The sequence below is a fragment of the Camponotus floridanus genome, unplaced genomic scaffold (genome assembly GCF_003227725.1).
Source record: "Camponotus floridanus strain SB8 unplaced genomic scaffold, Cflo_v7.5 scaffold36, whole genome shotgun sequence".
In the NCBI taxonomy this organism is placed as follows: domain Eukaryota; kingdom Metazoa; phylum Arthropoda; class Insecta; order Hymenoptera; family Formicidae; genus Camponotus; species Camponotus floridanus.
The window spans coordinates 1,391,554-1,403,483 of record NW_020229503.1 but is presented as its reverse complement, the minus strand read 5'-3'; the positions used below and the strand labels follow the sequence as shown (position 1 = coordinate 1,403,483).

General features: G+C 33.1%; 1 protein-coding gene across 1 annotated transcript in view; it reads right to left on the bottom strand.

Moving 5' to 3' along the window:
• Window positions 1–814: 814 nt before the first annotated feature.
• LOC112638731 (protein I'm not dead yet-like) overlaps window positions 815–11,930 on the bottom strand; it is a 22,197-nt gene continuing 11,081 nt past the window's right edge. Inside the window, exons 4-10 of the mRNA XM_025410917.1 lie at window positions 10,164–10,548; window positions 9,756–9,810; window positions 7,991–8,303; window positions 6,734–6,876; window positions 2,290–2,384; window positions 1,823–2,106; window positions 815–1,090 (exon numbers count right to left, since the gene is read on the bottom strand). Of these exons, the coding sequence (XP_025266702.1) occupies window positions 815–1,090; window positions 1,823–2,106; window positions 2,290–2,384; window positions 6,734–6,876; window positions 7,991–8,303; window positions 9,756–9,810; window positions 10,164–10,548 (1,551 nt within the window). The remainder of the gene's footprint in view (window positions 1,091–1,822; window positions 2,107–2,289; window positions 2,385–6,733; window positions 6,877–7,990; window positions 8,304–9,755; window positions 9,811–10,163; window positions 10,549–11,930) is intronic.

Here is an 11,930-nt window from a genome sequence, read left to right as displayed (position 1 = left end):
ATTGTAAAAATTTTTAGTATATCTGAAATTTTACATATCTAAATTCATAGACGTATAATATATAGATTTCTCATTTGGCTAGAAAGTTGTACAAATTTTAGAAAGAGGCAACATGCTTTCATGGCGTTAGTTTCTCTGTCTATTAATAACAAAAGTGAGACAAAAATTTAATATGGCCACTGCGTTTGACATATGTCTTGATCGACTTTTTTTTCGCCACCACGCATCGTAAACAAGAAAGAAACTACCACGAACATAAGCTCTCTCTTTCTAAAATTTCATGCTACCGAAACAAAGAAGAGAGTAGAAATGCGCAATTTATATTGTATTACGTCTATGTCTAAATTTAATCATTTTTTCTCTGAAGAAAAGAATCGAATGACAAAATTATTTCAAAAATTTTGAAAAATAATTTTTTTTGCAATTATTTAATGATATCATTAATATAATTATCATAATACTTTCTTATAATATCATAGTACATAATTATCATAATACTTTCTCAATAATATTATTAAAATATAAATTTTTTTTTATAAAAGTATTATATTTGTGATATTAAGTCCTTATGGAGCTAATTAATTATCGATAATTAATCATAATAGCTTTATTAATTAGATAATTAATTATAATAGCTTTATTAATTAGTTTTAAAAATTAGTAATTTAGTTGATTGATGGTCTGATTTTTATTTTATTTGTGAATAATTAATCCTATTCTGGTAAATATAAAATGGTAGATAAGTATATTCTTTATCCTTAATTATCGTTATATATAATATGCGAAGATTATTAGCTAAACGAACGGCAAAAGTTTATGGCTTTCGGCCGATATTATGCTGGTCTGCCCAATCCGGAAATTCCCCGATACCGTAGATGAATGCTCCCCAAGTGGGGAACAGGATAATTTGCACTATCAAACTGTACATTGCGGGGAAGCATCCGGCCGCTATTAGCATTCGAGTTTGCAGGTGGCCTGCGACGGTTATGATTGCATTCGGTGGTGTGGCGACTGGCATTCTGAACGCATACGAACACATGAGAGTCACCGGCATCATCAGATATAATGGATGTATCCTCATTGCCACGCACTTCGAATGTAAATATAAAATATTATTTGTACAAAAAATTATTCGCGTTAACAAATATTATAAAAATCAAAACGTAAAGTATTTTTTGTTTTATATTACGATTTTTATTTATTACTTATGCATAAATTGGACTTATTGCTGAAATATTTAAATTATTGTTAAAATATAAGCTAATGACTATTTTTCAATATAATCTTTGAGAAGATTGATATATTTTTTCAACTTTGATATGAGTTTGAAAATTTTCTCACGATAAAACTTCGACTGTCTCGAGAAAAGTCCAGGCCTCTTCCTTATAAATTTTCCTCATGATAATGTTAGACCTTACTCTACACATCAAATTCAGAAACATTTATAACCATTAGATTAGAATATTATGGAATATCCTCTCTACAACTTGAATTTATTTTCTTTCGATTTCCACTTGTTTGGAATAATTATTGGCTGAAGAATCTTGGAAAAGGACGATTTCTAAGTGATGCAGCAGAATAATACAGAATACTAAGACTACTTCAAGAATGAATTAAATAATAAGAGTTGAATGTTTAAAAAATTTTTCAAAAAATCTTCAAAATCATGTGAAAATGGGATAAATACATCAATGCTTTTCAAAATTATTGAGAAGTAATCATTAACTTTTACTTAAATACTAATATACTATTGTAAATAAAAATCGTAATAAAACAAAGAATTTACTTTTTGATCTATCTTAGTATTTGTGTGGACTCTCACCATGTGAGCGACGACGGGCAGAAGTATATTGGCTGTACCAACATTCGAAGTAAACTCTGTCATGGTGCCGACAAAAAAAAGAATTACAGCCAGCATTAGCGCGGGAGGTAATTCCTTCAGAGGTACTAGAGCCAGCCCTACCTTCATGGCGAGTCCGGAGACGCTGCTACCTTTTGAAACAGCAAAGCCGCTGCCTAACAGGAACACTAATCTCCATGGCATTTTTTTATGGATGACTTGCCATGTAATTAGGCCTTCGGACGATCTTGTCGGCCGTCTGAAAGCTACGCAGTCATACGAGATTTCGTGATCACTGACGTCAAACACGCCCGAAGCTAAGCGGAAAGACGAGTCGAGTAACAAGTCACTTTTCGCTTATCTTTTACAAGAAAGGATCTTAATAAGTAACTTGCTACTCGAGTCGTCCATACTGGCTTTCGATAATCATGGCTTATAGAAACTCTTACGGTCCTTGCTCCAAAAACGCACAAAGGTGGGGTCTTTCGGGATGAAGAACATTAGCAGGCATACGAAGATCGCGGGCATCGAGTCTGCCAAATGCCTATTGATAAATTCTTGTGTAATTTTAATATAATTATCTGAATAGCACAAAACATCCTAAGAATTATACTGAATATATTCAGAATGATATTTCAGATATTTATATCATTACAAATATATTTTATGAAAATTAATATAATTACTTTCTATTATGGAAGATATTTAATATAATTTAGAAAAATATATACAGGGTGTTCGGAAATTCAATCAACAAATTTTCAAAGATTGTCGGGAGTATCATAAGAATCATTTTTTGCAAATGAATCTAGGATCGGAAATGTGTCATTACATCGCTACAGTATATGGAGTGTTCGAAAGAGTCGGGATCTCGAAATATCACAAAAAGTAAAAGTTTTACAAAAAATTGTTTCAAACGTTGTAGCACAAAAGTTGTAGGGTGTAAAAAGGTTTATTTACTGGCGCCAAATGTTTGATCTTGGATGGCGTTGCCAAGGTCACGACAAGGCCACCTTGAATTTTTGAAATGGAACCTTCCACTTTTTATTACATATTCTTGTAACCCTTTTCGAGACCTTTTCAAAGCACTAATTTTACCAACTTTAAATAAGCCGGTTCGAAGTTATCGAGCTTTTCATGGTCTCAAGATGTCTCGCTTACGAAGGCAAGAGATCCAAACACAAATTTCCCAGATTGGAAGATGATCTAGCCAATCATGGCAAGATCGATGGCTGATCCAATCGATAAAGGCAAGATCGACGCTTGATCCAGCCAATAAAGGCAAAATCGGGGGTTGATCAAGCCGATGAAAGCTCTGTATGAGCGATATTATGTAGGAAGGTAGCTCGAAGTGTCTTCCCTCAAGATTTTTGCACAGACGACAGCGCCGAACCAAAGACCGGCGGATTTCTGGCGCTAGGATCGTTCTTAATTTGAATAGTTGCTCTTCTGATCCTAGCAATGAGCTCTTTTTCGCTTGCGACAGATGTTTCGTATACCATGCTCTTCAGATACCCCTACAAGAAGAAGTTTAGGGGAGGTAGGTAAGGAGAGGCCAGATCCTCCTCGCTCAATCCACTTGTCCGGAAAGATCGCGTTCAAGTAAGTACACACCTGCTGCGAATAGTGGGCCGGGGCTCCGTCATGCTGAAATCACATGTTTCAGCGAATGGCTAGAGGCACGTACTCTACGAAGTCCTGGAGGGTGTCCTGCAGAAATGTCAAATAGTTATCCTCGCGTAAGTAGTTGAGTAGAATGTAAGGTCCGAGGAGACAGTCGCCGACAATACCAGCCCAAACGTTCACGTTGAACCGATAGTTCTGATAGTTTCCTACTCTCACAGCATGCGGATTTTCATCCGCCCACACATGGCTGTTGTGGCAGTTGAAGACTCCTTCTCTGGTGAACAGAGCTTCATCGGTGAGAACAAAAAGAATAAAATAAATTTTGGGAAATCTGAATCCCGGCGAATCTTCCGCAGAAACCACAAATTCTTGATGATGAGGATAATTAGCCGAATTCAAACTCTGCATCTTGTGCCGCTTGTATGGATGTAACAACTGCTCACACAGGACTTCCCAAACTGTACTGTGTGCTGCACTGACAGCCGCAGCCACAGCACGGGTGCTAGTCGAAGGGTTTTTTTCCATACAGGATAGGATATCCTCTTCCATCTTCGATGTGCAGACAGATCGCTTACGTCCAGCATCAGACTTGCGAACATCTACTGATTCAGTTTCTTTGAGGCGCTAGAACATCTGGGCGAAAGTACTATGATGAGGAATACGCCATTCTGGAAAACGTTCTTGATAGATCCTTGCTGCTGTATGCTCGTGATAATGGGCCTCTCCATAAACAACAATTATGTCAGCATACTTGTCCCGTAGGAGTATCGCTCCATGTCACATGTGGTCAGAAAGAAATAATATCAGAAATCAGAAATAAAATACTTTATTTTCTAGATGTGATGATTTGAATCGGATATGTGCTTTAACAACAGTGCACAACAATACTGTTTGGAGTACAAACTCAAGTCTACAGAAAAATGAAGATTTTTATTTTCTGTAGACTATCTGTAATAAAAAATTGTCCAAAATATCATACGCATCGGTCAGTTATAAAAGTAGATCCACCATCATTTATCATTTTTACCTTCATTCGCGGATAATAATACGATAGCTACAGTCGTCGACTTATCAGGAAAAATTTTATATAATTCTTATTTTATATAATTCTTATTGAAGAATTATATTTTTATATAATTCTTCAATAACTTCGCAACGGCATACTTAAAATTGGTAAAATTATTAGTACTTATAGTGCTTTGAAAAGGTCTCGAGAAAGGTTACAAGGATATGCAATAAAAAGTGGAAAGTTCCATTTCAGAAATTCAAGATGGTCTTGTCGTGACCTTCGTGACGCCATCCAAGGTCAAACATATGGCGCCAGTAAATAGACCTTTTTACACCCTACAACTTTTGTTTGAAACAATTTTTTGTAAAACTTTTATTTTTTGTGATATTTCGAGATCCTGACTTTTTCGAACACTCCATATGCCGTAGCGATGTAATGACAAGGTTTCCGATCCCAGGTTCATTTGCAAAAAATGATTCTTATGGTGCCCCCGACAATTTCTGAAAATTTGTTGGTTGAAATTCTAAACACCCTGTATACAGGGTGTATAAAAAGTACCAGGACGGTGAAATATCTCGAAAACTAAGTGTTTCAGAAAAAAATGTTTTAGATAAGAGTTGTAGGATTTTAAAAGATCTATTTACTGAGGCTATGAGTTTAACCTTAGATGGCGTCACCAAGGTCAGAACAAGGTCACCTTCAACTTTTTAAATGGAATACTCTATATGTTTTTGCATATTCTTGTAGCTAATCTCGAGAGATTTCCAAAACATAATTAAATTAGTTTTCATTAAGTACTTTCCGAGTTATGAGGCTTGAAATTATTTCTTAATTTTATATAAACCATAAAATATCTTATAAAATATTTATTTTTTGATTATCTTACCTTAATACTTTTATGTACAAAATAATGAGAGGAATGAATTGGTGTAAAGAAAACACATAGTTGTTTCTAAGAAAATATATGTAATTTGCAATTAACAATTACATATTTTTTCTGAAAAATAACTATGTGTTTTCTTTACACCAATTGATTCTTTTCATTATTTTGTACATAAAAGCATTAAGATAATCGAAAAATGAATATTTTACTAGATATTTTATGGTTTATGTAAAATTAAGAAATTATTTCAACCCTCATAATTCAAAAAGTACTCATGAAGAAATACTTTATTATAGTGTTTTGGAAAGCTCTCAAGATGAGCTACAAGAATATGCAAAAGCATATAGAATGTCCTGTTTAAAAAATTCTACGTGACCTTCCTCTGACCTTGGCGACGCCATCCAAGGTTAAACTCATAGCGTCAGTAAATAGATCTTTTGAAATCCTATAAAATCCTGTTTTATCTGAAACATTTTTTCTGAAATGCTTAGTTTTTGAAATATTTCATCGGCTCGGTACTTTTTATACACCCTGTATATATATATATATATATATATATATATATATATATATATATATATATATATATATATATATATATATATATATTTAAAATAAGATAGATAGATTCATCTTAATCTTGATATATGTTATCAAGGTTATCCTAGGTTATTCCTAAAAATTTTTACCTGCGTTGCTCGTTGTTTATTAAAAAGTTATAAATAAAAATTATTTCACAAATTTTACAAAACTTTCAGATGCATGATACGATCCATGAAAGCAAGACACATCATATGTGGGTCTTACCTTTATTAACTGGGTCATTATATATACATAAATATTTATACACACACACATACAAAGACACAACAGAAGTATAAATCGTGTAACTGTGTAGTCTTCATTATATTTTAGGTACATTTTAGGTAATGTTAATGCTGACGATATTGTAATTTTTTAAACTTATAACTCAAAAAATACTTAAGAGAAAAATATTTTATAGTATTTTGAAAAACTTTCGAGTTGATGAGCTAAGTATAATGAAATCTAATAAAAAATGTGAATTTCCGTGTTCGTTGTAATTTTTGTGACCTTGACAACACTATTCAAGATATAAGATTTATATTAGTATTATTATGTAATGCATTACTTAAAACTTTACAATTTTTGTGAAGAACAATTTTTTTTTCGAAAATTTTTTCGTAATATTAAGGAGCTCTGAGATTTTTTCTACACTCTGTATATATAATTTAAAAATGTTTTATTGTGTTATTTTAAATATTTTGTTTTTTGCAATGATGAATCGTAGATAACAAAATTCATCTTTTTTTATGGACAATCTTTGTTTCATAACAATAAGAAAATTGCAATTTACACATCCGTTAGAACTTCTGACCATCCACGAACAAATCCAGGAGCTCTAAAGACCCACAAAAATATACATCCTATGAAGAGTGTTGCGACAGAGATCTCGTGAAACGTCATGGGTCCTAAATTCTTAAGATTTTGATTTATTACCTACAACGATGATTATTTAATATATTTTTTATCAATTTATAAATAATATAAATAAACTTTTAAACAAGAATGAACTTATCTAAAATTAATTACATGTTTTATCTCTTTAATTATGTAAAAATATTAAATTTTTAATCTTAAACTGGACTAAACTTTACTAATAACTGCTAATTGTAAATTTCCTTTTAATGTCCATAACTTATTTTGGGTGCAGTTCCGAAAACCGGTCACCTCCGATTTTGATGAAACTTTGTAAAAAGCTTCCTTTCAAGTTAAGATAGAAGCCTGTAAAAGGAATTTTGGCCTATAAGAAAATCGTTTTTTAACAGAAGATTCACAAATTATATGCAACATGCGACTATACGAATTCTTAAGCTAATGTTGATTTGACTTCTAAGAAGGTCAAGATTATTTTAACTTTCTATGCAAAGCATAGATGTTCCACATGGTTTGCAATTTTCCATGCAAAGCGAGGTTCATCCCACATCATCGCTGAGTCAGCGCAAAACGAGGTACTATTATTGAGTCTATTATTGTATGATTCCACATAGATTTGCAACTTTCCATGCTGGTAGGGAAGGTGGGCCTCGCTTTACAACTTACAGCATATATCCATTGTGATTGAACTCTTCGCAATGCGGCCCCTACCGGCGGGGTGGTTGCGGGAGGGGGACCGCAGCCCTCCCTCGCACCCATGGCGCGCGCGCGTGTGTGTGTACACATACATTTGTGAAATTAATAAAACTTATAAGGTATATTTGAGATATGTCTCTTCTGTTTTATATATTTACTTTATTATATTTTTTATCATTTTGTGTTAAAAATGACTTTCTTTTAGGAGTCACTAAAATTTCTTTTACAGGCTTCTATTTTAAGGTGAAAGAAAACTTTTCGTAAAGTTTCATCGAAAGATTTTCGGAACTTTATTCCTTATTTTATTCATATAATTATTAATTTATTCATATATTCATATAATCATATTATTCAATCTTGTTATTCAAATACATAAATTTAAAGAGAGAAGTTCTTAATTAATTATTAATACTTATAATTATTTCGCTACTTATTTTATTAATCGAATAAAAAGATTAAAAAAAGACTTTTTTTGTTATACTTGATTTGCGATCGCTTCGCCTTCCGCGCCGATTCTCGCCATTTCGGCGTCCTTACTGCGCGGTCTCAGATACCCCAGAAAAGTAATTCGTAAATACAGCCACAGTAGAAATGAGTTCACGGCCATTTGCGGGATTGAGGCAGCCATCCAGGTACCAAAAGTAATGGGGTCAGCATCAGGAAAGTTGTATTCGTAGATACCTTTAAAAGCAAGATTTGTCGGAGTACCGACGAGTGTCCCGGTACCTCCAAAAGACGAAGCGTATGCTGCCGCGAACAAATAAGCTTTCGTCACTTTCGTCGGCTTCATATCTCTGAGAAAATAAATCCTTCTATCAAAGTATCGAAAAGTTACTAAGAATTTAATTTAATATCATAAATTAAATTATTATAAATATATAAATATATACACACATATATGTACTATAAAGAGTTAAATATACGAATATTTACATAAAATATTACAAGATATCTCTTTAAAACTTGATGTACAACAAAAATGTTTCAGACAAAATTTATAGAAATTTGAAGAGCAAAATAATTGATTATTTTGAATTTTAATTAAGGTCATTTTTCAAGATCATGTAAAAGTCAATCTAATTTAAATTACTCTAATTTTCTTATACAAAGTGGTTGAAAACTTTTCGCACATCCGAAGTGTGAAGGTAGATTGGTTGATAAAATTAAGAAAAAAGGCTCTTTACTATATTTGCAATTTTTATGATATTTGCAATAATTAAAAATTAATTAAAGAAGATCGGACAATGCGCGTGGCTAGAAGTGCGTGACGGTGAAGGCGGTCTCACTGTAACATAATGGGGACGCATACGGATGATTGATGGGAGGAGGGGAGGAACGATGAGAGAGTAGGCCAATATTTCGATTAGGGATTCCGTGTGCGCATATGTGCGGCTCTGCACACTTTTGAAATTACATAATACGTAATTTCACGGTCGCACAAGCGCAGAGCCGCACATGCGCGCACACGAAATTCCTAATCGAAACATTGATGTAAGCGCGCGGCGAAGGCTCCTCCCCTCCCCAATCACCGCTTCGCAACGCGCCACCATTATGTTACAATGAGACCATTTTCGCCGCCGCGCACTTCTAGCTACACGCATTGGCCGATCTTCTTTAATTAATTTTTCGTTAATTATTGCAAATATCGCAAAACAGTACAACACTTTCCTTCTTGATTTGAACTAATCTACCTTCACACTTCGAATGTGCGAAAAGTTTTTAGCCACCCTGTGTAGTAAATATATTAGAAAATTGCAAAATGGTAAAGAAATTTTCTGTTCAGTTTATTGCGCTCTAATCACATGAGCGTCGGTACAATCTTTATGAGATATCCTATATATAACTTTAATTTATATAACATATATAACTTTAATTTAACACATAATTTTATATAAACTAAAATATCTCCTAAACTGTTTAATTTTTGACTATTCTATTTCTATAACTTTTACGACTATTACAAGAAATATTACAAGGAATTGATTTATATAAAAAAATTGAAATTGTTACATTTCAAAAAATTAGGTTAATTTTCATATGATCTTTAATTAAGTTTTTAATTACAGTTCAAGATTATTAATTTTTTCTCTCTCAAAATTTTATTTAAAATATTTTTTTGTACGATGTTAAGTTTCGGAGAAAACATCTTGTAGTACTTTATGCAAAACATATTATACATATATAATATTAGTTATAAATTATTTCTTATATAAAAGTGTATAAAATGTGTAATATTTAATACTCACGGTTCAGCTTCCGGATCTTGTGGATCCTCCTTTATATCAAACACTTTTCCGAGCCCTTGCTGTGTATATGCAATATCATTTCAAAAATAAAATAAAAATGTATAATTTAATTAATTTAATTAAATATACAGAATAAATATAATTAATTATAGATTATTAAATCTAATTAAATAATTTAATTAGCTGCGATATAACTGTAATTGATATTTCAAATGAAATACAAAATATACTTATATAAACACAATGAGAAATGAGAAAAAAATGTGATTTGAGAAAGAATTATTGTAGAAAGGGAAAGATGTAAAAACCAAAGATATATATAAAAAATTTGAACTTCGAAATGTCTTTTCCATTTGATAGCAATAGCATGAAACGCGATAATTTATTATAATGTTTTTCCAATTCAACCGACCCTTTCCAATTCGCGCAGAACAGCAAAGACGATGGGCACTATCATGGCGGTAGCTGCCGCGTTCGCAATCCACATGGATACGAAAGTGGTTACGGTACAAAGACCGCCAAGCAATTTCGCGTGGCTGCAACCGAATGTCTTCATCACAATTAGAGCGATTCGCAGATGCAGATTACAGTGTTCGGTGGCGATGGCGAGTATAAGGCCGCCGATGAAAACCATAATAGTGTCGTTCATATAACAGATGCATGTTTCTTGACTGCTGAGAATGCCGAACAAGGGAAACAGCACCACCGGGACTAACGATGTGATTCCTATCGGCAGACACTCCGTCACCCAGTAGCCGGCTACTAGTAATATGATGTAAGCGCATTTGACTTCCTGCATTTGTCAGATAATATGAAATGAAAGATATAAATGATATAAAAAATATAAAATATATTATTTTTTGTTATTTGTATATCATATTTTAGAATAATAATACCTTTAATCGAATATATTTCAGGTCAATACAAAATAAAATTATTATTTTAATGTCAAAATGAATCATTAAATATAATTGTTTTATACTTATACTGCAAAAGATTCAATTGGAATAATGTATTATATATATAATTATAATAATAATATTAAAATAAAAAATTGTATATACAGGGAGTTCCAGGTATCTCGGAACAAAGTCAAACCAATAAGTAGATCTCGTTAAACTGAATTAAAAAGTCTTTGATTATTTTGCAAAAACCACGTAAAATATCGAGATATTAATTAAAAAAGATTGATCAATGCATGTAACTAGAAACGCGGCGGCAGCAAAGGATCTCACTGTAACATAATGGTGACGTACGGCGAAGTGGCAAGTGGGAAGGGAGTGATGGACGAACTCTACGAAACATGATGGTGCGCACTTCTAGTCACGCACATTGATCGATCCTTTTTATTTAATATCTCGAAATTTTACGTGGTTTCTTGCAAAATGATATAGGATTTTTTAATTTATTTTAACGAGATCTACTTATGGATTTACTTTGTTCTGAGATACCGGGAACTCTCTGTATATACATATATATACAGAATGTCCGTCAATTTTCGATCTTAACGAAATAAGGAAGTAGATTGGCTCAAATTAAGAAGGAATGACCTGTATTGTTTTGGGATTGTCGCAATAATTAACGAAAAATTAAATAAAGAAGATCGGCCAATCTGTGTGAGTAGAAGCGCGCGGCGACGAGAGTGGTCCCACTCGGTCTAATCCGATACTACGAGCGCGACGAAGCGGTAGGCGAGTCGCTCTCCGAGACATGATGGTGGTTTGCGATATATCGCAATACCGCGCCGAAAAATGACCCGTCCTTTTAGTGGCGAGAAAATGATGCGCTATCATTTCCACACCACCTTGCGGTAGATAGCATGGTGCGCTTTTTTTATAGTGATTTCCCCCATAGACCTATTCCACTCTCAATTTGAAAATTATTCAAAATTTACCATTACTATACGCTGAATATATCGTAAATGTAAAAAATTAATGTTGACAGTACTTTTACAAAAATTGATCCGTGGTTGAAAATTCTTCGATAAAATGTATTGCACACGTTGATAATGATACGATGATAAAATGCTTCTAGAATTCTTTCTTCATCTCGTACACGAAGGCGCACTGCTGGACCGGTTATCCCGATATTATGCACGACACCGTTTCACATAATTATTGCACAACACGTAAAATTGTACGGCCACTTTTCGTGCACGCTCGGGAAATGATTTGA